This window comes from Pleurodeles waltl, chromosome 1_1, assembly GCF_031143425.1.
Source record: "Pleurodeles waltl isolate 20211129_DDA chromosome 1_1, aPleWal1.hap1.20221129, whole genome shotgun sequence".
NCBI lineage: Eukaryota > Metazoa > Chordata > Amphibia > Caudata > Salamandridae > Pleurodeles > Pleurodeles waltl.
The window spans coordinates 245,422,328-245,448,807 of record NC_090436.1 but is presented as its reverse complement, the minus strand read 5'-3'; the positions used below and the strand labels follow the sequence as shown (position 1 = coordinate 245,448,807).

General features: G+C 43.9%; 1 protein-coding gene across 1 annotated transcript in view; it reads left to right on the top strand.

The window, feature by feature from the left end:
• OXCT1 (3-oxoacid CoA-transferase 1) overlaps positions 1 to 26,480 on the top strand; it is a 448,860-nt gene that overhangs the window by 329,465 nt on the left and 92,915 nt on the right. The window contains exon 14 of the mRNA XM_069221450.1: positions 17,147 to 17,236. Within this exon, the coding sequence (XP_069077551.1) occupies positions 17,147 to 17,236 (90 nt within the window). The remainder of the gene's footprint in view (positions 1 to 17,146; positions 17,237 to 26,480) is intronic.

Sequence of the window (26,480 nt, the reverse complement as noted above, 5' to 3'; positions counted from 1 at the left end):
ATCTCCCTGAACTCTACCAGTAGCCCCAACAATATAGGGACTGAGTTCTCCGGTTGACGCAAATAAATCAGTGCGTCATCTGCATATGATACAACATGCATGGTGCCACCTACTGGCACGCCCCAACCTTGCATCACTGAACACAGTTAACAGGCCAGTGGCTCCATCGCCAGTGCAAACAGCACCGGGGACAGGGGTCACCCCTGTCTGGTCCAGTGCTTAAGACGAAACTGGGCCGAGACCGCTATACTCATCCACACCCGTACCACCGGCTCATGATACAGTAGCTGAACCAATTTGATGAATGTTTCACCCATACCCAGGCTACGTAGAACATGCCAAAGATACTCCCAGTTGAGGGAATCAAAGACCTGCTCTGTGTCAAGTAGTGCCACAGCACAAAGGTCTTCCCACACTGCGCATATAGCACCAGAGATAACCTTCGCAAATTACAAAGTGTGTTTTGGCGAGGAATAAAACCTCATTGATCTTCATGTACCAGTGCTTGTATGTAGATTAAAAGTGTGGTGGCCAAGATTTTGCTGAGGATCTTTGATCCACAATGATCATAGATAACAGGCGGTACTTGGAGACCTTACTAGGATACCACACCAGTATCGTTGCCTGGCTTGGGCATTAAGCCTATTATACCTTCTCTCATTGAAGATGGCAAAATCCCTTTCCGCAGGGCTTCCTGAAACACCAATAGTAATTGTTCTGCAAGGGTGTTAGCATGTCTGTGGTAGAATTCGTCCGGAAGGCTGTCACCCCCGGGGGCCTTTGAGGTGCGTTAGCTGTAAATCGTGGTGACAATCTCTTCTTTAGAAATAAACGCATCCAGAAGCTCTCTATGGTCTGATGGGACTCTAGTCATATGGAGGTTTGTCGTGTATGCTTCCAGGTTAGAGAAACTGGAAGGGCACGATTGCACATAAACCTTACTTAAGTGAGCAGCAAAGTTGTGAGGACACCATCCGGCCAGCTGCATTTTTTACCCCCGCTATATGTTGGCCGTGAGTTTCATTGGAGATTAACCATGCAAGCATTCTGCTGGCTCTGCCCCCCTCTATATATAATTGCCTATTTTTTGTGTGAGTATATTGGTCTAATCTATCCCACGTTTCCAGTATCTATTTGACAGTCTTCCATTCACCCAGTTTGTGGCAAACTCACCAGCTCCTCCTCTAATTGCTTCAGATTGCCCTAATGGAGATCAAGCATCCACAGCCGTTGTGCTTTCACACCTAAAGTCACTTTAAGAAATTACCCTTTCACCACCACTTTTAGAGTATCCCATTCAGTTACTCGACTTGTGATACTCTTACAATTTTCAGCAACATCATGAGTGACAGTTTTGACAACCAGTTGCGCAAACACTGGGTCAGTCAATGCCTCAAACCTGTTCTGCCACAATCGGATCCCCGAGGGCCTCCTGTGTGTTCTGGGTGAATGATTAGATAGATATGTGGCCTGGTGTGCCGCATTTACAATATCTATATATGTCACCGCAAATAGCACTATAGCTATCTTATATCTCTTTAGCTAGGAAAGAATCCTGTTACGTTTTGTAGGTTGCCCCAGACTTCATACGTTCCAGGTCACACAGTGCCAGTCAGAATCCATGAAATCACCCTACATAACAGATCCTCAGCATAACATCTTCCATTAGACTCCGCCCTCCCTGATAATGTCTGACTAAACAATCAGCATCACTGTACGTCCAGTAGAGTGGAGTCCCTTTTCCCCCCTCCCCCCCCAAAAAAACAGTATCCCTCTAAACAAAGTCGTAGGCATTTCCCCCAACCACTGGGCAATCTGTTAAAACAACCAAAGTCCCGAAGGTCCAGGCAAAAACTCTGAACCCCTTGACTCACCCTCCCAAATGAGGCAACGACCTGGAGTGTCATAGTGTCTACTTATTGAGCGTATGACCCCGCACAAGCCCAGCAAGAGCCAAATTACAAACAAGGGCCCTCAAGCGGAACCCGCACAATCTCGATCCTCTAAACTCCCCTGCAACCTCCAGGAGGCTGCCAGCTGCCACTAATGTCCCAAAGGAAACTTGTGAAGTTCAATATAACAGGACATTCGTGTACCATGGCATCAAAACCGTGAAATCCCACCTACACCTGGCGAGCAGGCAACCTCCCCAATACCCCACCTCCCCTCCCCATCCCCGATACAAGGGGCCATAAGCTACAAAGTACAGAATAAAGCCAAGTAAAGGATATATGTCTTAAGTCCTCCAATGAAGGCACCCTTTTTCATGCCAGCGAAGCATTTGGTGCACCAGTGCAAGGAGGTAAGTAGTGCCTGTGCAGTCAGGGCGATGGCTAGTAATTCAGGCATTCCACAGGTGCTCCCACAGGGAGTTCTATGCCCCACATCTGTGCTGTCACTGAGGTCCCCACTTCTGCCATGATGATGAAGAAACACATTTCCAGTGTCTGTGACACTGCTGGATTCTGCCAGTCTGGTGCTACCAGTCTAGGCCCCCCCAAATGCAGTGATTTCTTCTGCGTCCCTGGCCCTCTCCAAGGAGTCGAAGGACCACCCCAAGGCTTCTGTGATGGTGCCCCTCGAGGTGCATCTAGTGTGTCTAGTCATTTGTTAGCCTCCACAGGGTTGTCGAAAAATGTACTTTTCCCATTGTGTTGTACTCCGAGACGTGCCGGGTACAGTCACCCGTATTTCAGATTCAGGTCACAAAGACTTTTCTTAACAATTGCAAACGTTTTAGAATGTTTTGCATTGTACGTGTATAATCAGGGAAAATCAGAATACTCTACCCCTCAAATTTCCATGTTTCATGAGTACAGATATGCTGCAATATAAGGTCCCGATCTCTATAATTTAACTAGCAAGCAATAACAATGTGTGGCGGAGCACCTGGCTGGGGCACCGGTCCAAGCACCCGGTGGGCTCTTTCAGTTGTGAAAAAATTAGAGAGCTTGCATGGCTTTAGCACTCTGGTGATCCAGTCCTTGAGGAACAGCTCGGCTTATTTTCCCTTGGATCCCTCCGGAAAGCCGATGAGGCTCAAATTATTCTTCCTTGACCCACCTCCTCGTCTTTCACCCGGTCGTCAAGCCCTCATGGTCTAGGTACGTAGGTCCTGAATGGGTTTTTTGAGCTCTTTGTTTTCTTGCTGGAGCTCAGCCACCTGCCCCTCAGTCACAGCGATGCACTATGACATGTTCTGAAGGTCCGCACGGGTCAAGCCCGCCTCCACCCCAACTGTGTTGATCCTGAAAACCATTGCTTCTATTGAACTGGTAATGCCTGCCATAATGTCAGGAGGCATGGGGGCTGCCTCAGGGATCTGGAATGCTGCTTTGGCCGCCCTCCCCTGTCGCTGAGTACATAGCTGGGTGGGTGTAATTGTCCACCTTTTGGACTTCACTTGCTTTCCTGGTTTGTCAAGCGCTGTTTACTTCAGGCCAGATGCGTGTACCTGGAGATTGCCAGAATATCAGGGGAAGATCGGGCACAGTGTGTAGTGCATGGGAGGAGGGGAGAACCCACCTTTATCCAGGGCCACCCAAGGGCCAGTCGTCAAGCTTCACCAACGCAGGCCCAGGTGGGCCTGAGCCCGCCGGGAACTCCAGCTGCAGCAGATCCCCCAGCAATAGATTGGCCCAGACGAGGGTCCTCGTGCCGTGTTCAGTGTGCGACCTGTCCCCGCTCCTCGGCCTCACCACCAGAAGAAGTACGTCACGGCAGGATTCTAGACCCAGAGGGCCGCCCACTCAGCCCAGGGTGTCAAGGCCACACTGGACGCCACTTTGGGAGATGCGGAGTCATTGTTGACTCGAGAGTCAGTTGTTAAAGTGCCCCATCTGCAAGCCAGTCACGAGACCCACACATATGAGGCTAGGTAGCCCCCATTGGGTCCTGCAGATTTAACGGTTGCACACATTAAAGAACATCCAATCATAGTCTTCTGGACTCCTCTGTTGACCACCTTGCCAGAGCTGCTCAACACTCAGCAACAGCACAGAGGCACGCAACCTCCTGAGCACCAGAGTACTGCAGAAACTTGGAGCACAAATGACAACTGTAAAAATATTGTAAGGAAGGACAGCAATATATTTCCAGTTGTGCACGAGAGAAAGTGCGTGCCATGAAGGAAGGCAACACAGGAAAGTACCTGAGGCAGGTCAGAGTGAGCAGAGGAGGGAGTCAATGGCCTGTGAGCAATGCAGATGGGAGATTTTAGAAAGATGTGAGAAGAATGCGTAAGTGTCAATCATTGAGAGACTGCATAAGATAGTGGTATAAAGACCATATGGCTGATTGAGACACTCAAAGAACCCACTCAGCAGACTTCAGTACCCCACAGAGAGGAATCTAAACAATAGTAATTGCTTTGTTGAAAGTGTCATTTAAAGTGTCAAACATTTGGCAATAGAATGTCACTCATACACAGAGGAATGTCACTCGCATGTATAGAAATGTCACATATAAACAATTTGAAAACTTGACAGCTACGGACATCCTTTAAAACATTAACACAGCTAAATAGCTCACACAAAGCGTTTTTAATTCAGTCTATCATTTTTCAGCACGATGTATTTATTTATTGTTTAATATTGCGCAAACGTCACCCAACCAGATTTGAGAGCCTGTTTCTAAGAAGGGAGTGAAACACCATCGGTCTGTTCTTTTATTTCCCTGTCCCTCTGTACTCCTGTGCTGCTCACGCCTGCACCCCGTCTCCAGGGAGGCTGATCCCTGCTTTCACCGTACTTCTGTGAACGGAGGGGGCTCCAATGTTAAACCCCCACCCTCCTGCCGACAAGCACTCCTTTCACGGCCCCTCTGCTAGCCGTCCTCTGCCCCTAAGGCAAGCACCCATCTAGGAAGGTGTGACTGACTTTCACATCCTCCTCCGCTATCAGTGCGCAGGCCAGGAAAAAAAGCCAGTCCAATAAATGAAAAAAATATGGTTTAGCTTTGTGTACGTATTCCCCGTAACCTTCACAATGTTGGCCTGACTGGTCATGCCAATAAACGTATAGCACGGTACAGGTGTTCTGGTTCTTTTTCTGCCTGGGAGTTGGGGAGTGGGACAGATGAGGTCAAACTTTTCAGTAATGGGTAAAAGGTTTCGACCCTTGGTGAGGAAGCGTTAGCACACATTTTTATTCGTGAACCAACGATATTTCTCATTTGGCCTTCGTCGCTCCTGTACTTTTTCTATCTTTTGCATTTTAGTAACCTCTTTTCTGCTTTCAAGTTATGATCCTGTTATTTGCAATCTTGTAAATAACACTATTGGCGCACTTTAATGTGCTTTTTAATGGACTTTGTTGGGCTGGGTGCTCCAGGACTCGGAGCTACGTGACCTGCTTTCTGAATGTAGATGTCAGCTGTAGGAACATTAGCTCGCTGAGCTAACTTGCTAAGAGTTGTCCATATCAGTTTACACACAAATCGCGCACTAGTTGCATTAACCCAGTAATCTACCTCCCTCCATTGAAAACGTGACCTGCGGGTTACTTCCTTTTCTCTACCTCAGAAACTTTAAATCATTGAACTACATTCACAGATCTCCTTCAGAGGAGAACGCGCCTTGGTCATTGGCTTATCTTAATGCTGAGCCCTGTCTCTGTCTACATTAGAAGGGAGTGAGCATTTGCATATTCCCAGCGGGGTGCTGATAGAGTTGCCTCCTCTAAAACAAGCATTAGCAAATCCAATAACTTTCACTCATGCAAAATCTAATGTCTTTGTATATGTTTTTTTACTTGCTGCACACCAGTTGAGCTGCTCTGTAACATGTCTTAAAGTAAAAAAAAATTTACAAAAAATGCTGTGATGCAGCCAGCATTGTCCGCGTCATAGCGCTTTATTTATTTACTTTAAGCCATGTTACATAGCAGCTCAACTGCTGGGTAACGTGTCAAAAAACATTGACAAAGCCAATAGAATTCGCATAGGTGAAACCTATTGGCTTTGCCAGAGCTTGTTTTATTAGTTCTTTGCACCTGTTTGTTCTACACTTCCACATGGCGAAAGCCCAGGAAGTGCCCAGTGAATTGCCTCCCAAACACGTATTTTGCACACCTTTATATCTGACTAATTAGTGAGCGCAGGGCCCGCTTTAAAACTGCAACAGTTTATTTTGGCACCCCTCCACCCCATGACCTCCTCCTCGGTTTCACTCACTACCACCTGGCAAATGTGCCCCTCATCTCTTCATTGCTCCCCTTTCACATACATTCATGTGTTTTAAAGCACTTGTAAAGGCTAGCTTTACTAATCCACTCGGCTATCCACATAAAATATAGGGGCATATTTAAGAGCCCCTAGCGCCATTCTAACGCCACATTAGCGTCAGATTTTTTACGCTAATGTGACTTTGGAAGGCCAAAAATGCTTTGCCATATTTACAAAGTGGCGCGATGCATGCATTGCGCCATTTTGTTACCCTTTGCGCTACATTATGCCTGCGCCAGGCATAATTTATGCAAAGGTAGTATTTCCCCCTGTTAGGGGGGCAGAAAAAATGGCGCAAAGAAATCTGACAGATTTCTTTGTGTCATTTTTTTTTCTGGCACTTTTAACGCCTGCTCAGAGCAGGCATTAAAAGGAAGCATCCGTTGGTTACAATGGGCCTCTGGGTGCTTTGCAGGATTAGCATCCAATTTTTTTACGCTAATCCTGCAGAGCGCCTCACCAGCGTACAAAATTCTGATGCTAGTCCCCTAACTACTGCCATGGTGTGCCATTTTTTAAATACAGCACACAAATGGTGGTATTAGTGGGATGCTAAGGGCACAAGAAAAGTGGCACAGCACTGTATGCAGTGCAACTTTTTTTCAAATATGCCCATTGGGGCATATTTAAGAGCCCCTAGTGTCAAACGCTGCGCCATATTTACAAAGTGGCACAATGCATGCATTGTGCCACTTTGTAACCCTTTGCGCTGCATTATGCCTGTGCCAGACATAATGTATGCAAAGGGGGCATCCACCCGTCGGGGGGACCAAACAAATGATGCAAAGAAATCTGTCAGATTTCTTTGCGTCATTTTTTTCCAGCACTTTTAATGCCTGCTCAGAGCAAGCGTTAAAAGAAGGCCTCCATTGGTTATAATGGGCCTCTGGGTGCTTTGCAGGATTAGCGTCAACATTTTTGATGCTCATCCTGCAAAGCGCTGGACTAGCGTAAAATATTCCGATGCTAGTCCCTTAACAACCTCCATGGTGCGCCTTATTTTAAATAGGACGCGCACATGGTGGCGTTAGGGGGGCGCTAAGGGATGCAAGAAAAGTGGGTGCCGCACTATGTGAAGTGCCACTTTTCTTAAATATGCCCCATAGTTCTGTTTTTTGCAGCAGACATATTAACGCTGTAGGCTACTTCATGTAGAGTCAGAGCTGCTGCTAGGCAAAACTCCCATCTCTCTCCCTAGCAGGAACATTAATCTCAAGGGGTATCTTGACATTTTAATTGTTTCCTAAAGGCTAGACGCACAAGGAACTTTTCAGCAGGTGCTTTTAAATCGCAAGTTTCTGAAGTGATTGCTAAACACAGCGCCCCCCTGTGGTCAGGGCCGGGTTCGGCCGCATCGCTCAAAAGTCGGCCCTGAGTGTGCGTTTCCTCTGATTCAGTGCCCGTCACATAGCTAAATGGGAGGCAGGCGTAGCGAGGTTTTTATAGAAACATTAGACACAGTTTGGCTGACGACAGTGGCTGTTTCCCGGAAGAGTAAATATTTGCTTTTAGTACAGAGTACTGTGCATGGGCTAGTCAAATCATTTAGCAAGCCGTCTGTGGTATGTCAGAGCCAATTAAATCTGCTATTAGCCCTGGCGGGAAATAGATATCTCTCGAAAAACAGTATTAAAAGGTGGTATAATGGCCTATCCCAAATTCTCCTTAGGCTTACATTAGGACCGGGCGTGCAGTCCTAATCCGTTTTAGCGGTTCATGGCCTGGAAATGTAGCTGCTAAATATTGCTTGTGTATGGACGTCGCTAAATCGCCTCCCTGCGATGCAGCACTTGTTTTGAGTTTGCTCGATGTATATGTTATGGAGTAAAACGTGTTTCAGGTATGCATCCCCTTTTATTATTGTTAGCACACGTATTCTATGTTACCATATCCACAATAGATAGAAGGAACTGGGAATCCTTGATTAGAACTCAGGGATAGCAGTTTCGTGTAGTTCATTCCCGTCCCCTGCGTTTTCTCTTCCGTCCAGTACTTGTTGTCCTGAATTTATAAAGCGATAAACAGAACTACAAGTTTCATAATGCAAAGAAAAAAAGAGGGAGTAGATGAGCTCCTTCTACATGAAGTTTACACTTTACATGCACTAAATGACATCACTGTCCATCTACGGCCTATTAGTTCTGTAGAGACCATTTCCGTTGCTCACATGAAACTGTCCTGATTTGAGGAATGAAAACGTGCAGTAAGAATTTTCTGAGCAGTAACTGTATATGTACTTACTATTTTTGTAAGGCAATTCAGATATTGCCGGTCTTCGAGGACGTGCGGACCAGTGGAACGTGTGGATCACTTGATCATAGTGTGTTGTGCTGCTGCCCATACAGATGGTGTCAGATCAGTAGTTCAGTTCAGCATCACTAGTATGATCAACACAGGTTGGGTCTGTCCATTCAGATGGTGACCTACTTCTTGATACTACAGGCCCTCCAGTGGCACGACTGAATGTTGTGTGTGGATTTGCAAGATGCTTATAGATCCCCGTTTGGGTCACAGGAAAAAATCACATTTGTGGTGAGGGGAACAATTCACAGTTCTCCCTTTTGACCTATGTGCCGCACACAGAGATTTAACAAAAATAAAAATGTGTGATCATCCCTGGCACTGTGCCAAACGACTGTTGCTCATTGTTGCAGTTCTGGGTATTCAGAAACTATGGGCTTGCCCCCTGCACAAAGGCTGGGGCAAATCTAGCAGATGGTGTACACATTTACCCAGCAACCTGTATAGAGCACTAAGCCAGTCTTCCACCTTCTACACCTGATTGCATCATGCATCCCCATGTTAACTCATGCGAGGTTTAAGATGTGCCAGAATCAATGAGATTAACTCCTGAAGTGAAATCCATTTTGAGGACAGAATACCTTTTCCAAAAACTCTGACTCCTACTCTGCATTGGTAGATATTCCTCCTTATAAACGTTTTGAAGGGGAGCACTTCTGTCCACAGTGGTGTCAAGTGGCTGTGCTAATACACGTCTCTTGTAGACTGGGGAAAACACTTAAGTGGCCTCGAGATCATTGATGTGTAGTTCACTTAAGAAAAAACACATGTACATCAATTTGCCAGTGTTGAGAGGCACCCAGTTGGCATTGAAGGCGTTCTATATATTCAAGGCAGGCAGGGATTGATTCTGAGAGACAGCACAACCCCAGTCTTTTATATCAACAGACCTTAAGGTGTTGGCTGAAAACCTCTATTTGAGGAGATAGTGCACTTTTGGTTTTGGGCCGTAGGTGGAGAAAGTGGTCTATCAGCATTTCATCTGGTAAGGAAACGGAACACACCAGTGGAGGAGGCTATCCCCCTTATAGGACTTTATTCTGAAGACCTTCCTCATGGTGGACCTCAGCTATTTACATATGGGGAACCCAGACAGATTTGTGTGTAGAAAGCAAGAGCAAGTAGTATCTGGTGTAATACTGTCAATCAGTGGGGTCGTCTTTGCCTGTGGATTGGACATTCAAGATCCAGTTTGTTTTCCCTTATGTATCTCTGTTTCTGAGAGACATTCGGAAGAGAAGGCCACAACATGGCCATTTGATTCACCATACACTAGGAAAAACAAGCTTGATACACCAATCCTGACCGAGTCCGAGAATAGCGATCAGTCAGCTCCTTGTCCTTGTCCTCTTCCTCAATTAAACAATCTCCTATTGCATCAGTGTCCCTTGCTTCTCCCATGTTTCATAGCTACACTGCCCATGTATGTATGGAATGTGAAAGGCTAGCGTTGTCTGCATATTGATTGCCGTTGGTGTTAATAGATGTGTTGCTGCGTGCAAGGAGTCACATCTCAACAACAGTACTTCAGCAGGTGGGCTGTGTCTGCATCCTGGTGCAGTGACAACTCATTTGACTCACTGGAGGATTACAACTTGGTACTCACCTACCAAAAGGAGCCACCTTTGCATCTATGCACTGCAAAGTTCCTTGGTCGGAAAAACATTTTTTGTATCTAGGAAGGAGGAGAATTACATGAATGTTACCTTTCTTTGTGCTTTTTTTCTCACCAAAATCAAACGGATGAGTGACAAACCTTCCTTCCTAACAAAACAAGTATCAGATTTTCATTTAGCGTAAATGATTTCTTTACCATCTTCATTCCCTCCTCCACAGAGGAGGAGAGATTGCATAGGCAAGACCCTAGAAGGACTCTAAGCCATTATATACATATATTTGCAAGCTGTGGCAGTGACACAAATCAGTTAACTTCTTACAAAGGCCCTTCCTTGGGTAAATCTGTCAGAACACATTTTCTAGGTGATCCATTCAGTAATATCGGCTACAAATCTGATCTACTAGTACAGACCCCCTGGAGGTTTTCCACAGTCATTCCACAGTCATTCTCACACACTCCTGAATGCATCTTTCTTATGTCTGTCTGTTAAATGGCGACTTAGGCCTCTATACACTCTTTCGCTAAACACTATTGCCTGTACAAAAAGGATATAGTGCAGCCACAGCTTGGTAAAGTGATGCTGCAGAGTAACCAATTTAAACTTCGTGGTGATCTGCCCTCCCCTTTTCAGAGATATTTCTGTACTGGTTCATATAAGAAAAGGCCATTCCCTTTGGTAATTTTTTTCTGATGGATATCACCTGCCATTCCTTATCACACTTCTCTCTCTCCTCTTGCGGATTGTATGTTTGTGCTTTTTCCTTTCCTTTCTTTTGGCTTTGCTGTCTGCACCCTCTCTGTGTGGGACAACAGGATATAATCCAAGTCATTTGTCCCTATTGTACCATTTATCATAACATCCATTTTGGTGCAGTTGTGTGCTCCTTAGAAGTAGAGCCAGTGCTTTCAGGCGCTGGTGATATGCTGGTGCTAAAAAAAAAAAAAATCAAAACCCAGTCTCATGCCTGGTAAGAAAAGATTCTGTGGGAGCTAACATATTAATCAGAAAGAATGATAGGTAGCTTGTGTGTCTGGCTGATGTCCTAGAATTCCTAGGCACTGTAAGCCATGAGTGGTTTTTACAGTTGCCAGTCAACCACAGGGCATATTTCTGATAACCAGACATAACACTTACGTTTTTTGTTTACCCAATTAGTCTTAAAACCAACTGTGGATGGAAATGCACAGAACACCCATCTCCATTGGTTCACACTGGCGGTGTCAGAGCTATGTCCCCCGCTTATTGCATTGTGAGACGTCTCTATCCCAGTTGCCACTGCATACCTTAGGTGACGCAGTATAATGTGTACTGAAAATTGTTTTATGTCTAATGTGAATACTGATGATGATGGGCAGCAGCTGTGATTGGCTCCTTTATGCACATCTAGAGTCTCATACACTGTAGTACTTCACACACTAGTGACCAGTCATATGCCACAGGATTTCGTCCAACCCTCCTGTATACAAGCCTTCTGCGTAACTCTTGTCAAATGAAAGGAGTCAGTAGCATTCTCAGCGTCTGTTGATAACCATTTTTTTCAGCAGGGTTCCTTCCTCTCTTCTGACGTGAGAAGGGGTTGTCTTTGCATGCATTTGGTCGTGCCCCTAGACAGGACAAAGCCATATGGACTGGGTGTATCCACACATGCAACATTGTCTCAAGTACATTCATGAGTATTTGTTCAAGTGTCTTGGTATCACACATTGTGGATAATAAAGACCAATATGATAATCATTTAATCAGATTTTTGCCTGGTTTTAGTAGTATTATAATTAAGGCGTCTTTAAGTGTCTGTGGTATTACCTTTCAGTTCCTCTCTCAATATGTTATCAAGTACTGTGCCAATATGTTAGTATACTGCCAAACCCCACCCTTTAACACATTCGACCATTCCTTGTTGATCTCCAGGAGGCCACTGGGGTCTTGCAGCTGACTTGCCTCATTAAAGGTTTCATGATGTTCCTGAAGCATAGCATAGCATTCAAATCTCGCTAGACTGTATTTCAGTGATAGCAGCGATGACGTCTCTAATGAATGTTTGTCCCCTTTCTGTACATTGCTGTATGCAAGTCTGCAATCCGATATGTCCCATTTAAATTGCATTTTATTCTTGTGCCTGCTACCTGCTTCTTGACAGTAATCCATGTTTGTCTTGTCTTTCAACACCATCTGTCATTCTCTTTGTCAGTGTTTGTATCCGTGTGCAGTGCCTCTGTTGTTTTAATCAGTGTGGCAGTGATCCGTATCTTCGTTTATTATGCACTTTTCCCCTAATAAACAACTTAGGGGCTTCTTCTCCAGATGCATCTATTAATGGAGCTCATATTTAAATTGTGATGTACCTGTATCTCAGCCCGAATGTGTTATAGTCTTTACTTTGTATAGAACGGAAGCATCTGTGGTTGGTCTCTCCCTTTTTTCCTGATCCGAATTGACTGGTCCAAAGCAATGCAGGGAATAGCCTGGGGCATTATACTCAGACCTCTATAAGACGGACCTCTGTGCCATAGCTTGCTGAAATTTAGTCTGTGTTGCAGCCTGTTAGTTCTTTTCCTGTGCCCGCACAATGTGTAAAGTATTTATGCAGCACCTCAAACAGTAATAAAGTGCAAACACAACACAAGAAAAATCCCACACCATTTTTAGTAAAACTTAATAAATTATTTGACACTCAAATGATAGAAATCCAATTAGTAGAACTGGAGATGTGCAATTTTAAAGAGTTAGATAAAAATACTGCCTAAAAGCACAGCGCGCCAACTGTAGTCATCCGGTAGCGTTGGACAGCAACAAAGTCACAAGTTCCAGCCGATTGAGATGAGGTCGGATACAGGGACCAAGTTGGGCCCACTGAACAAAGTACGTTAAATACTGGTTGCAGAGCATTGCCAGGTCCCACGTCAAAGATGCGTTGCGCACAATGGTTCCAGTGAGCTGCAATGCAAGATCGTGCATCAAAGGTACGTTATGCAGCGACGGTTCCGAGAAGCTACAGGTTTGCGATGCCAATCCTGCCTCTAGGATGCATCCCTCTGCGGGCTGTGATTCAAGGTCCTTTGTCAAGGATGCGTCACACAGTGGCGGTTCTGAGGAGCTGTGGGGCTGGGATGCTAGGTTGTGTCAAGGATGCATCACACAGAGGCGGTTCTGAAGAACTGTGGGGTCCTGAGTGAGGGCTGCGTTGCACAGTGGCTGTTCTGATGCAACGTGCTGATACGGGTCTGCTAGGACACTGCTGGACTGGCAGAGCACCTTCATGTCCTCTTTCAAGGGTCCAGGACTGTGTGGCACCACTTTTGGGGGGCAGGACTCATAACATTCAGAGTTCAGGTACATGGCCCAAGTTGGCTGGAGCCTTTTCTGTCCCTGAGGCTCTGATCACAAGGCCAGCAAACTAGCCCTTGAGTCACTCAGATAGTCCTGGGTTCAAGATGCAGGTCCAGTCTTTCTCACTTAGGCAGCAGAATAGCAGTCCTTCTTGCAGCAGAGCAGTCCCTCTGAGTCTTCCGTAGGTCTAGGAGTGTACTGAACAGTTGAGTCTTAGGATCCACTATTTGTACCTGATGCTCAATTTGAAATTGGAAAAACGTCTACAGTCCTTACCATATAGAGGTGTCTGGAATTTCCAGCCTCTCTTCCCTGGCCCCACTGTGTCTGGGGGCACAAAAGACTACTGTGAAACTCTTTGAGAGTTTGCTGAGGCAGTCTTCATGATGTGCAAGTGTGAAAGGTGACAGCGTTTTCCCCTTTATCAAATCAACTATAGCTCATCCTTCACACACTTATTCCCCCTTTGTCTCACTGTCTGAGAGTAATACACAAAGACCAACTGTCAGGTACACCTAGCCGTGTGACCCAGGATACAGACTGCAGGCACCCAATGGCTGGGACAAGACAATGTCAACTTTCTAAAATTGGCATTTTGAGAATTAGACTTAAAATCCAATTGTACCATTAATTAGGAGTTGAAATTACAATTCTATAGACACCAAACTCGAAATACCTAATTACTCCCCCTTGAAAGTTTATTTACTAAATGTAATAAGGTAACCTAACCTTATCCCATGGGAGAGGGATGCCTTGCAGTAGTGGAAAACAAATTTAGTCGTTTTTCACTCCCAAGACATGAAACACTTAAAGTTGCATGTCCAACTTTTTAAATATACTGCACCCTGCCCTATGGGCTGTTTAGTGCTGCCTTAGAGGTGACTTACATGCATTAAAAAGAAAGGTTCAGCCCTGACAAAAGGTTCATTTTGCCATGTCGAAATGGCAGTTTAAAACTCCATACACATGCTGCAGTGGCAGGCATGAGGCATGTTTAAATAACTCCTAAAGTGGGTGGCACTATAAGTGCTTCAGGCCCACTAGTAGCATTACATTTACCTGCCCTGGGTATGTGTAGTTTCACTTTACTTGGGACTTGCAAGCAAATTAAATGTGCCAATTGGGTGTAAGCCAATGTTACTGTGCTCAAAGGAGAGAGCACAAGCACTTTAGCACTGGTTAGCAGGAGTAAAAGGCACAAAAGTCCTAGGGCTAACAAAACGAATTAAGCAAAAAGAGCAGTTATGAAGGCAAAAAGTGTGGGGATGACCCTGCAGAGAGAGCCAAGTCCATCATTCTGCATGTTCAGGAACAAGCACTTAACAATTTCTGTATTTGTGTTCAGCAACCCTCTTTCCTGGTCATCCTTTCACCCCATGGTCACGACTAATAGGATTGCATCAGCTCTCAGATACATGTTATGTAAATTTTATATCTGAGAGATAGGTTCCACTATGGCTAGCTAAGCTGAGTAACTCAGGGCAATTTGCTTCACTGTCCATTATCAATTCTTCCTAAGGTTATCATTCTCTCCCATACTTTGGCCACTTTACATGTCCTATGTTCAAGTTGTTGCTAAGAATGGCTGTTTTGTCCTCTTGAGATTTTTTCCATTCCAAATTGTTGACTTGATATATGTGCCAATGCTCACCTCCCGCCCTTGTTATTGCTTCCTGGTTTATTTATTCTTATTAGTACTACTTAGCACGCTGCTGTATCTTCTGTTAATGGTGAATATGCAGATGCAAGTATGTAACTAATTAGAAAGCCTAAAAACGTACCTAAAGTACAGTATGCCCGCATGTCTTGTTACGTCATACAGTTTCTGCTGTGCTTTGCCTTCATCTCATCATTGCGCTTCGGTGGTAGCAGTACAGCCTACTGTCATGATTGATAGTGCTCAGCAGGTGGACTTTTTCTGTAAGTCTTTTTTTACTTTACTTGATCATTATCAGTATTTTTTATCATTGTTACACAAGATTGAACTTTAATGTCCATTTTTTTCCGAAAGATATATTTTTATTGAAATTTCAAAAGAACCGGTAGAGTGTCAGTTCCAGAATGTAGATTTCTGTAGGAATCGAAATACTTTCACGGAAGAAACCGGTATCAAATGTTGATTCGGATTTTTTTTTTTTTTAATCTTAGTCAAGAAACGTGCACAAATTGATATTTGGAAGACAACTGTATACATTATAAGGGGTTAATGATGAAGTGGATAAACAAATGAAGTCTGTAGGTATGTAAGAGACTGGTATCACGAGACCGCCCAATTAGGAGCAGCCTTGAGACATTCCTGTACATTTGGTAGCCACCATTCACCCTCCAAAACCAATCTCATTCATTACTAAGTGGACATAGAGCCAGTAAATAGATCTGTCATCCACCACAATGACAGGATACTTTAAAGCATTTCATCTTACTATACAACACCAGCAAGTGCATAGGATGACCTTAATACAGTAATCTCTGCAGGTCTGGTTCCTTTACCTCCTCAGTCTCTCGAGTGGACATGCTACAGCATTGTAATAACCCTTGTTGTAATAAGGGCTTGAATCAGGAGTGCCTTTAGAATCCCTTCCTGCAGATCACTCCTTAACTGCTGTATCCAGCACATGATGAGGGTTGATGGTTCAGTGGTCATCCAAGAATTCCACAAGATACCTGCAGAGTAACTTTCAGCAACTGACTAATGGAAACTGTGCAGGCTTTATCTCGTGCTCCTTTTCATGACATCACCCTACTAAGAGGGGGGACGCAAGATATTTCTGTCCGAAATTCTGATGTGTGCGTTGTGAGGGTTAGGAGGTTTTGTCGTGTGCAAAAGTAGCATAATTTACTTTCTCGTAATTTAACAGAATTTTGGGAAAATTATGCCAGATTGAATGAAATGTAAATCTGGCATCTAGCACTATATTTCAGCGCGGAATGCACATCTCTTCCTTATTGGATTTTGTGCTGAAAAATAGCGCCAAAGGCTAGAGACTGCTCACCTTCTTTGTTGTGGACATTCACATTATTCCAGTGATTTTAGTTTGTTGTAATTAGGCGACATGGCATCATTTTTGGAATTTTGCCAAGAAAAGCATAATGCGATATTCCTCAAATTACATAAACTACACCAACGTAATTGAAATGTATCTGGGATCTATAAGGGGCACAATACAGATGCATATACAATTGTAGTTATACACTATTGTCAAAGAATCATTGGGAATCATTGGGTATTGAACTGCAACAGCTTAATGCATTTCTACTTTATACGAAAATCCTAAATTTCACGAGATCAGCTCCAAGTTTTTTTCTAGAACTATAACAACATTGATTTCTACATCTCCAAATTATGCTTTCCACAATCATGTTTTTCTTCCAGTGTGTCTGTTAAGCGGTGGGGCCTGTTGATCCCCCACATGTAGAAAGACAAATAAGGGGTCTATAATTTCTTCCACTGTATCTGTTACATTGAGTTACCAGCTTTTCCCTAACTGTAGTCATGTTTGACGATCTGCAGAGTTCTTTGAGGTCTTCCAGTTGAGAAGATTTCCACTAATCCCAATGGTTATTCCCTGAAAGCGCTTTGTAGTTTTAGAAGTTATCCTTATATTTCCTTCAAAGTACGTAGTCAGAATTTTAATATATATTGTTTTCTTTTTAATCCCAATGGTTGTTTCTTTCAGGGAAAGATGGTGAAAGGAATGGGCGGTGCCATGGACTTGGTTTCCAGCACAGGAACTAAAGTGGTTGTTACCATGGAACACTCTGCCAAGGTAAGTGTTTGTAACCTTCAAATGATGAAATTGCTGTTGTGGAATACATATCGAAGTATCGAAGCCATAATCAGTTCATGGGTAATATTCCTTTTTGGCCATAATAAATACAAACATTAAAAAGACAGAAATGCAAATTATACATAATTTTAGATGCTTTTTATACTGCCCACTTATAAAATAATTTGTTGTGTCCATCTAATAAAAGATGGCAGTCCGTAAACGTCGACAAAGCCACTCCTATGGATTTCATATATATATATGTTCGATGGCATGTGTAGCTGCAGATACACATGCTGTGCACATCCCGTCATCTGGTGTTGGGCTCGGAGTGTTACAAGTTGTTTTTCTTCGAAGAAGTCTTTTCGAGTCACGAGACTGAGGGACTCCTCCCATTTCGACTCCATCTTAGATTGTTTTTTTTCCGCCATCGGGTTCGGACGTGTTCCTTTTCGCTCCGTGTTTCGGGTCGGAAAGTTAGTTAGAATCTCGGAAAAAAAGTCGGTATTGTTTGCGTTCGGTATCGGGTTAGTTACAACAGATCGACACCAAATTTTGAAGAGCTCCGGTGGCCCTTCAGGTTTTTTTTCGATCCCCCGTCGGGGCCTGGTCGGCCCGGCCACTTGTGACTTCAAGGCTGATGGAACGGACCCCATTCCGCTTCTGTCCAAAATGCCATAACAAGTATCCGTATACGGATCAGCATCTGGTCTGTAACTTGTGCTTGTCTCCAGAGCACAAGGAAGATACTTGTGAAGCCTGTCGAGCGTTTCGGTCGAGGAAGACATTAAGAGACCGAAGAGCCAGAAGACTGCAGATGACGCCGACAGGACAAGAGCATTTCGAGGAGGAAGAAGAAGCTTCCAAGGCACCTAAAAAGGGCATGCTTGTGTCGAAGTCATCCGACTCCGGTCGAGATACCGCCACACAGCAATCTCGGACCCGAGACATCAGCTCCGAGAAATTTCGGCACCGGGACAGCGGCACCGAAGAAGTTCGGCACCGAGACACCACCACGCCGAAAATAAAAAAGGTTTCTTCGGAGCCTAAAAAGACGTCCGAAAAAGTTTCGGTTCCGAAACATCCAGCCTCGGAGCCGAAAACAGGTTCCTATACAGAGGAACAAGGATTGTCCTCCCAAATGCAAAAGCATAAATTCGGAGAGGAACTTGAAGCAGTAGAGCCAGACTATACTCAGAGAAGGCTCCACATTCAAGAAGACACAGGGAAGATAACCACTCTTCCCCCAATTAAAATAAAAAGAAGACTTGCCTTTCAAGAAAAGGACAAGCAGCCACAGGCAAAGGTATCAAGAAAAACAACTCCACCACCGTCTCCACCACCATCAATGCACACATCACCGGTAACAACTCCTCCACTGATGCACTCCCCGACTCATACTACAATGAGTCAAGATGATCCCGATGCCTGGGACCATTACGATGCTCCAGTATCGGACAACAGCCCAGACTCGTACCCTGCGAGGCCGTCGCCACCTGAGGACAGTACATCTTACACACAGGTGGTCGCAAGGGCAGCTGCTTTCCATAATGTCACCTTGCATTCCGAACCAATTGAGGATGATTTTTTGTTTAACACGCTATCCTCCACTCATAGCCAATACCAAAGCCTACCTATGCTCCTAGGAATGCTAAAACATTCAAAACAAATCTTTCAGGATCCTGTTAAAGGCCGAGCCATAACTCCAAGGGTGGAGAAAAAGTACAAGCCACCGCCAACAGATCCAGTTTATATTACAACGCAGTTAACACCAGACTCAGTAGTTGTCGGGGCAGCTCGTAAGAGAGCAAACTCTCATACCTCGGGGGACGCACCACCTCCAGACAAGGAGAGTCGCAAATTTGATGCTGCGGGCAAAAGGGTTGCAGCACAAGCAGCAAACCAATGGCGCATTGCCAATTCACCAGTACTTTTGGCAAGATACGATAGAGCTCACTGGGATGAGATGCAACATTTCATAGAACACTTACCCAAAGAGTTCCAGAAAAGAGCACAACAAGTGGTGGAAGAAGGACAAAGTATCTCTAATAATCCGATACGGTCTTCAATGGATGCAGCAGATACGGCTGCAAGGACAGTAAATACTGCAATAACAATAAGAAGGCACGCATGGCTGCGTACGTCAGGGTTCAAGCCAGAAATTCAACAAGCCGTGCTAAATATGCCATTTAATGAACAGCAGTTGTTTGGGCCGGAAGTCGACACTGCTATTGATAAACTCAAGAAAGACACTGATACAGCAAAAGCCATGGGCGCACTCTACTCCCCGCAGAGCAGAGGCACATTTTGCAAAACACCTTTTAGGGTAGGGTTTCGAGGGCAACCTACAGAAACCACAACATCACAAACAAGGCCCACTTACCAAAGCCAAAATCAGCGGGGAGGTTTTCGGGGGCAATATAGAGGGGGACAATTCCAGAAAAATAGAGGAAAGTTCCAAAGCCCCAAAACTCCTCAAAATAAGCAGTGACTTACAAGTCACACATCCCCATCACATAACACCTGTGGGGGGGGGGGACTAAGCCAATTTTACAAACATTGGGAGGAGATAACAACAGATACTTGGGTACTGGCAATTATCCAGCATGGTTATTGCATAGAATTTCTCAAATTCCCTCCAAGAGTCCCACCGAAAACACACAGTATGTCAAAACAACGTATAGATCTTCTAGGATTAGAAGTTCAAGCATTGCTACAAAAAGAAGCAATAGAATTAGTACCAAAACAACAATTAAACACAGGAGTTTACTCACTGTACTTTCTAATACCCAAAAAAGACAAGAGTCTAAGACCTATACTAGATCTCAGAACATTAAATACATACATCAAATCAGACCACTTTCACATGGTTACATTACAAGACGTAATCCCACTGCTCAAACAACAAGACTACATGACAACACTAGATCTAAAGGATGCATATTTCCATATACCAATACATCCTTCACACAGAAAGTACCTAAGGTTTGTATTCCAAGGGATACATTACCAATTCAAAGTGTTGCCATTCGGAATAACAACTGCGCCAAGAGTTTTTTACAAAATGCCTGGCAGTAGTAGCTGCACATATCAGAAGGCAGCAAATACATGTGTTCCCATACCTGGACGATTGGTTAATCAAAACCAACACGCTAAGACGGTGTTCACAACACACAAAATATGTCATAGAAATCCTACACAAACTAGGTTTCTCAATCAACTACGCAAAGTCACACCTTCTGCTGTGTCAAACACAGCAATACTTAGGAGCAACAATCAACACAGCAAAAGGGATTGCCACTCCAACTCCACAAAGAGTTCAAACATTTCACAATGTAATACAGGCCATGTATCCAAAACAAAGGATACAAGTCAAAATGGTAATGAAACTACTAGGCATGATGTCTTCATGCATAGCCATTGTCCCAAATGCAAGGTTGCACATGTGACCCTTACAACAGTGCCTAGCATCACAATGGTCACAAGCACAGGGTCAGCTTCTAGATTTGGTGTTGATAGACCACCAAACATACATCTTGCTTCAATGGTGGAACAGTATAAATTTAAGCCAAGGGCGGCCTTTCCAAGACCCAGTGCCACAATACGTGATAACGACAGATGCTTCCATGACAGGGTGGGGAGCACACCTCAATCAACACAGCATCCAAGGACAATGGGACATACAGCAAAGACAGTTTCACATAAATCACTTAGAACTGTTAGCAGTATTTCTAGCGCTGAAAACATTTCAACCCATAATAACCCACAAATACATTCTTGTCAAAACAGACAACATGACAACAATGTATTACCTAAACAAACAGGGAGGGACACACTCGACACATTTGTGTCTCCTGACACAGAAAATATGGCATTGGGCGATTCACAACCACATTCGCCTAATAGCACAATTTATTCCAGGAATTCAGAATCAGTTAGCAGACAATCTCTCTCGGGATCACCAACAGATCCACGAATGAGAGATTCACCCCCAAATACTGAACACTTACTTCCAAATTTGGGGAACACCACAAATAGATCTATTTGCAACAAAGGAAAACTCAAAATGCCAAAACTTCGCATCCAGGTACCCACAACATCAGTCTCAGGGCAATGCGCTATGGATGAGCTGGTCAGGGATATTTGCGTACGCTTTTCCCCCTCTCCCACTCCTTCCATATCTAGTAAACAAGTTGAGTCAAAACAAACTCAAACTCATACTAATAGCACCAACATGGGCAAGACAACCTTGGTACACAACACTACTAGACCTTTCAGTAGTACCTCATGTCAGACTACCAAACAGACCAAATCTGTTAACACAACACAAACAACAGATCAGACATCCAAATCCAGCATCGCTGAATCTAGCAATTTGGCTCCTGAAATCCTAGAATTCGGACACTTAGACCTCACTCAAGAATGTATGGAGGTCATAAGACAAGCTAGGAAGCCTACCACTAGACACTGCTATGCAAATAAGTGGAAAAGATTTGTTTATTACTGCCATAATAATCAAATTCAACCCTTACACGCATCTGCAAAAGATATAGTAGGATACTTACTACATTTGCAAAAGTCAAAACTAGCTTTCTCTTTCATAAAGATACATCTTACTGCAATTTCAGCTTACCTGCAAATTACACACTCAACTTCATTATTTAGGATACCAGTCATAAAAGCGTTTATGGAAGGCCTAAAGAGAATTATACCACCAAGAACACCACCAGTTCCTTCATGGAACCTCAACATTGTCTTAACACGACTCATGGGTCCGCCTTTTGAGCCCATGCACTCTTGTGAAATGCAATACTTAACGTGGAAAGTTGCATTTTTGATTGCCATCACATCTCTAAGAAGGGTGAGTGAAATTCAAGCATTTACCATACAAGAACCATTTATTCAAATACACAAGAATAAAGTAGTTCTACGGACAAATCCAAAATTTTTAACAAAAGTTATCTCACCGTTCCACTTGAATCAAACGGTAGAATTACCAGTGTTCTTCCCACAGCCAGATTCTGTAGCTGAAAGAGCACTACATACATTAGACATCAAAAGAGCGCTAATGTACTACATTGACAGAACAAAACTAATTCGAAAAACAAAACAACCTTTTTTTGCCTTTCAAAAACCTCATACAGGAAATCCAATTTCAAAACAAGGCATTGCTAGATGGATAGTTAAGTGTATTCAAACCTGCTATCTTAAAGCAAAGAGAGAGCTGCCTATTACACCAAAGGCACACTCACCCAGAAAGAAAGGTGCTACCATGGCCTTTCTAGGAAATATTCCAATGAACGAAATATGTAAGGCAGCAACATGGTCTACGCCTCATACATTTACCAAACACTACTGTGTAGATGTGTTAACTTCACAACAAGCCACAGTAGGTCAAGCTGTACTACGAACATTGTTTCAAACAACTTCAACTCCTACAGGCTGAACCACCGCTTTTGGGGAGATAACTGCTTACTAGTCTATGCACAGCATGTGTATCTGCAGCTACACATGCCATCGAACGGAAAATGTCAGTTACCCAGTGTACATCTGTTCGTGGCATTAGTCGCTGCAGATTCACATGCGCCCACCCGCCTCCCCGGGAGCCTGTAGCCGTTTAGAAGTTGATCTTGAACATTTGTAAATTTGGAAATATATTACTTTAAACTTCATTATGTACATACGTATTCACTCCATTGCATGGGCACTATTACTAACATACACAACTCCTACCTCACCCTCTGCGGGGAAAACAATCTAAGATGGAGTCGAGGCCCATGCGCAATGGAGTCGAAATGGGAGGAGTCCCTCGGTCTCGTGACTCGAAAAGACTTCTTCGAAGAAAAACAACTTGTAACACTCCGAGCCCAACACCAGATGGCGGGATGTGCACAGCATGTGAATCTGCAGCGACTAATGCCACGAACAGATGTACACTGGGTAAGTGACATTTTCCATCTGGATCAAGGACCGTGCTCCTCGAATATAGGGTAAGAATCAAGATGAATGAGAGGCACTTACCCGCACAGCTCAAAGCACAAGTTCTACAGACGCCAGGCTCTCAAAACAACCGTGGAAGAGGTTGGAGGCGCTGGCACACGGAAGAGTGACGGTTGGAGGGTCAGACATGGACACAGCCAGGCGAAGTATAGAGCGTACACAGAATCAAAATCAGCCACCAATTTGGGGGGCCCACATATTTGCTAGGAAGATGGTAGCACTTTTGTGGCATCAGGCGTAGTGCCTGGAGAAAACGCAAGCAAACTAGACCCTCATTGCCTAGACATGAACTTGAAGGCTCAATGGTCTTGATAGGAAGTTACCAGCTCATAGAGCATGATTTATGTTAGGTGCCTCGTTCTCAGGGATCTCTTAATATTCTCTCAACCTATGGAATCACCAGTGTTCCACTGTTACAAGCAACATGTTTCATACTAGGTTGTGCAATTGTGCCATCCTTCCTTCTACCCTAACCCCCCCGCCCCCCACAACCATGAACCTATTCCCATACTAACCTAGTCAGTGGCATGACAAAAGCAGTTTACTCTAGTCACATCAAGCCATTGACTATGCTCAACTCATCACCAGCAATAGAAAACAACACCTCATTGGGCTTTTCAAATCTCTCAGCAGCCTTTAACAACATAAATAGCATCAACACCCAATGAACCTACAGAATCAAGTCGCACTGTAGTTTTCTACATTCCTGGTGACAGTACAAATTTGTATAGAGAGACCCCTGAAAATTCCCTTAGCTGCTTATCTGTTTTGTTATTTCTTCAAGTGCCTTCCTTTCTCGGGCGGTTTTCAACATCTATGTAGAAAATATTATTTGTTCTCTCTGTCAGCTAAGCAATCTACCTAAATGTAGGTGACACCCAACTCTACCTGGAGTATCATGGGCCGGTTCAAGTCATGCTCAACGCTGATACAATTTTTGATGCCCAGCAGATAGTTAGACCTAAAAACACACATAAACTGCATGTGGCGTCTTCATAAACACTTCTGATCATTCCCACATATAGACATTTCTTTCATGCATAGACCTTAAAGGTTTAACCCTTGAGCTGACAGTATGTGTTAAACTGTTCAGTTTCTACATTTACAGCCACCTCGCCAGCTAATCGTACACTGTAAAGAATGGAAAGACAGCCAGGGAGACACTATCCCTGGGCTATGCCTTCTGAGTAGCTTTTAAACTTTGAGCATGGAGTTCTGGCAAAACTCTGCCAAGTACTGCGTGGTGGAGTTTTTTTTCCTGCAGGTGAATTTGCATCCCCTAGCGCAATGTTTCAGGTGCTAGAATGCCTCCCGGCAAGGTTTTTCAACACAGGTGGTGTTGAGAAAGCTGCCGCTGTAGTGGAAAATCTGCTTGAGCTGCAGAAAGCAGCAGCACCCTCTGGTGCGCCATGTGGTGCTGTCTGCGCTTTTACAGTGCAGAAAAAGGTCGAGGAGCTCCAAATCCGTGTGAGCAGCTCGATGTGCCCGATTCTGCCCATTAGCTGAACTCTGTGGGATCTCGCTGAGTTTTTCTGCGCCCAGGCCTATTTCAAACCCTTCTCTCGAGCATAAAACGTGCAACTCCTGTGATTGTCTATGACCTGCTTCTATCACACTAGTCATTAGTATTTCTTTTTTCTGTGATATTCCTAAACTCTTTTCTGGCATGCATTAAGCGTATCCGCCACACTATTCTTGTCTTCTCAAAGGGCTGTTAAAATTCATCCACATCACCCCAATTCTAATCATACTGCACTGGTTCTACTTGCAGTCCCTTATCTGTAGCGCTTAACTTTTCGGTTTGTCTGAACAGGATTGGGTGATCTCCTGCATGCATCCTAGGGACAAATTCCAATCATTTTACTGACTGGAGCTATAAAATTGCGCCAGAAACGAAATAGGGAAGTGTCTATTCTCAGTCTGTGACCACAGACTGTGCAACCACAACCTCCTGTAAAACAGATTGCCCCCTTCCCTCTTGTAATTTGAAAATTATCTGATAGGCCAGTTTTTCTAGGAACATCTTTGCCATTGCTGCTAAAAAGAAAACTAATGTCTTAATTAGAGTAGGCAGATTGACCTGGACCTTAAGAACTCCAATCACACCCTCCCAGTGGCAGAGTGGCAGCGGGAAGTGGACTGGTGTGCCCAGCTGGAGTGATCCATATACAAAGATCGGGGGCGGGTGGTAGGCTTATCGTGGACTAGACGCAGGGATTGATTGACAGTAATATGTTTTCCTCTGCTGATGTGTATTGACTTGATGGGCTCCGGTCTTGTTTTTGTATTGATGGTTTGTAGCTCACTCTGAAAAATCAAATTTGATTATTGGAAAAAAAAAAGAAGAAAAGAAAGATAGACTGTTCTCTTCGATTGTGAAGTCCCACCTTGCTTATCCGAGCTGCCTTGTAATCGATCTCTACTCATTTCACCACCATCTCTGAATTATTGGCGCTCTCTGTGTTGTCATCCTGGCTCCTCTAGGGGTTTACAGCGCTCCACTATAGCTTAATGCTAGGTTTGGACTCCTCTACAGATGTTTTCTGTTCAGAGAGTAGTGGCATGCAGAAATAAGCTATACACATTGTTGAATCAAATATTCATGTTATCAAACATGTCACCTGTTTCACACGGTGACTATAAGCGATTTGTAATACATTTTGAACAAATAATAGTGCTCATTCTGGAATGAATACAATGTTCTTACCAGTACAGATGCAGGTGGGGCCTTGATTTCTAAATCAATATATCATCCTACTTGTTGCTGTTCGGTAAGATCAAAATACCCATTGGCAGGTACCATATAGGCTAAAGTAACCTTTTCTGTACATTATAGGGGAACCAGGACCGAGATGACATGTAATATCCTTTGGATAAGCAGCAAGCGAGTATTTCGTTTTTCTAACAGATACCGCACAATCAACATTCAACCCAAGCAGCTATCAATGACGTTTTGCTCCTTTATATGACAGAGTATGATGGTGGACATGTAGAAAAAAACGTGCACTCTGTAGTACAAAATGAATCCTACCAATATATGGTAGCTAATAATTTTTGGCCGAAACATATAGGTAGTTTGACAGAAGCAATTTTTAAGCCGGTTATATGTCATAAAGATTGATAATTCATTTGATGAACAGTAGCCTGGAAAAAATAAACATACTGCCATAAATGTCTCCTTTCTTCTAGTGGTTGTATATTGCAGTTGATAAAAATGAAGAGCTAACAAGCGAGTTCTTGTTCT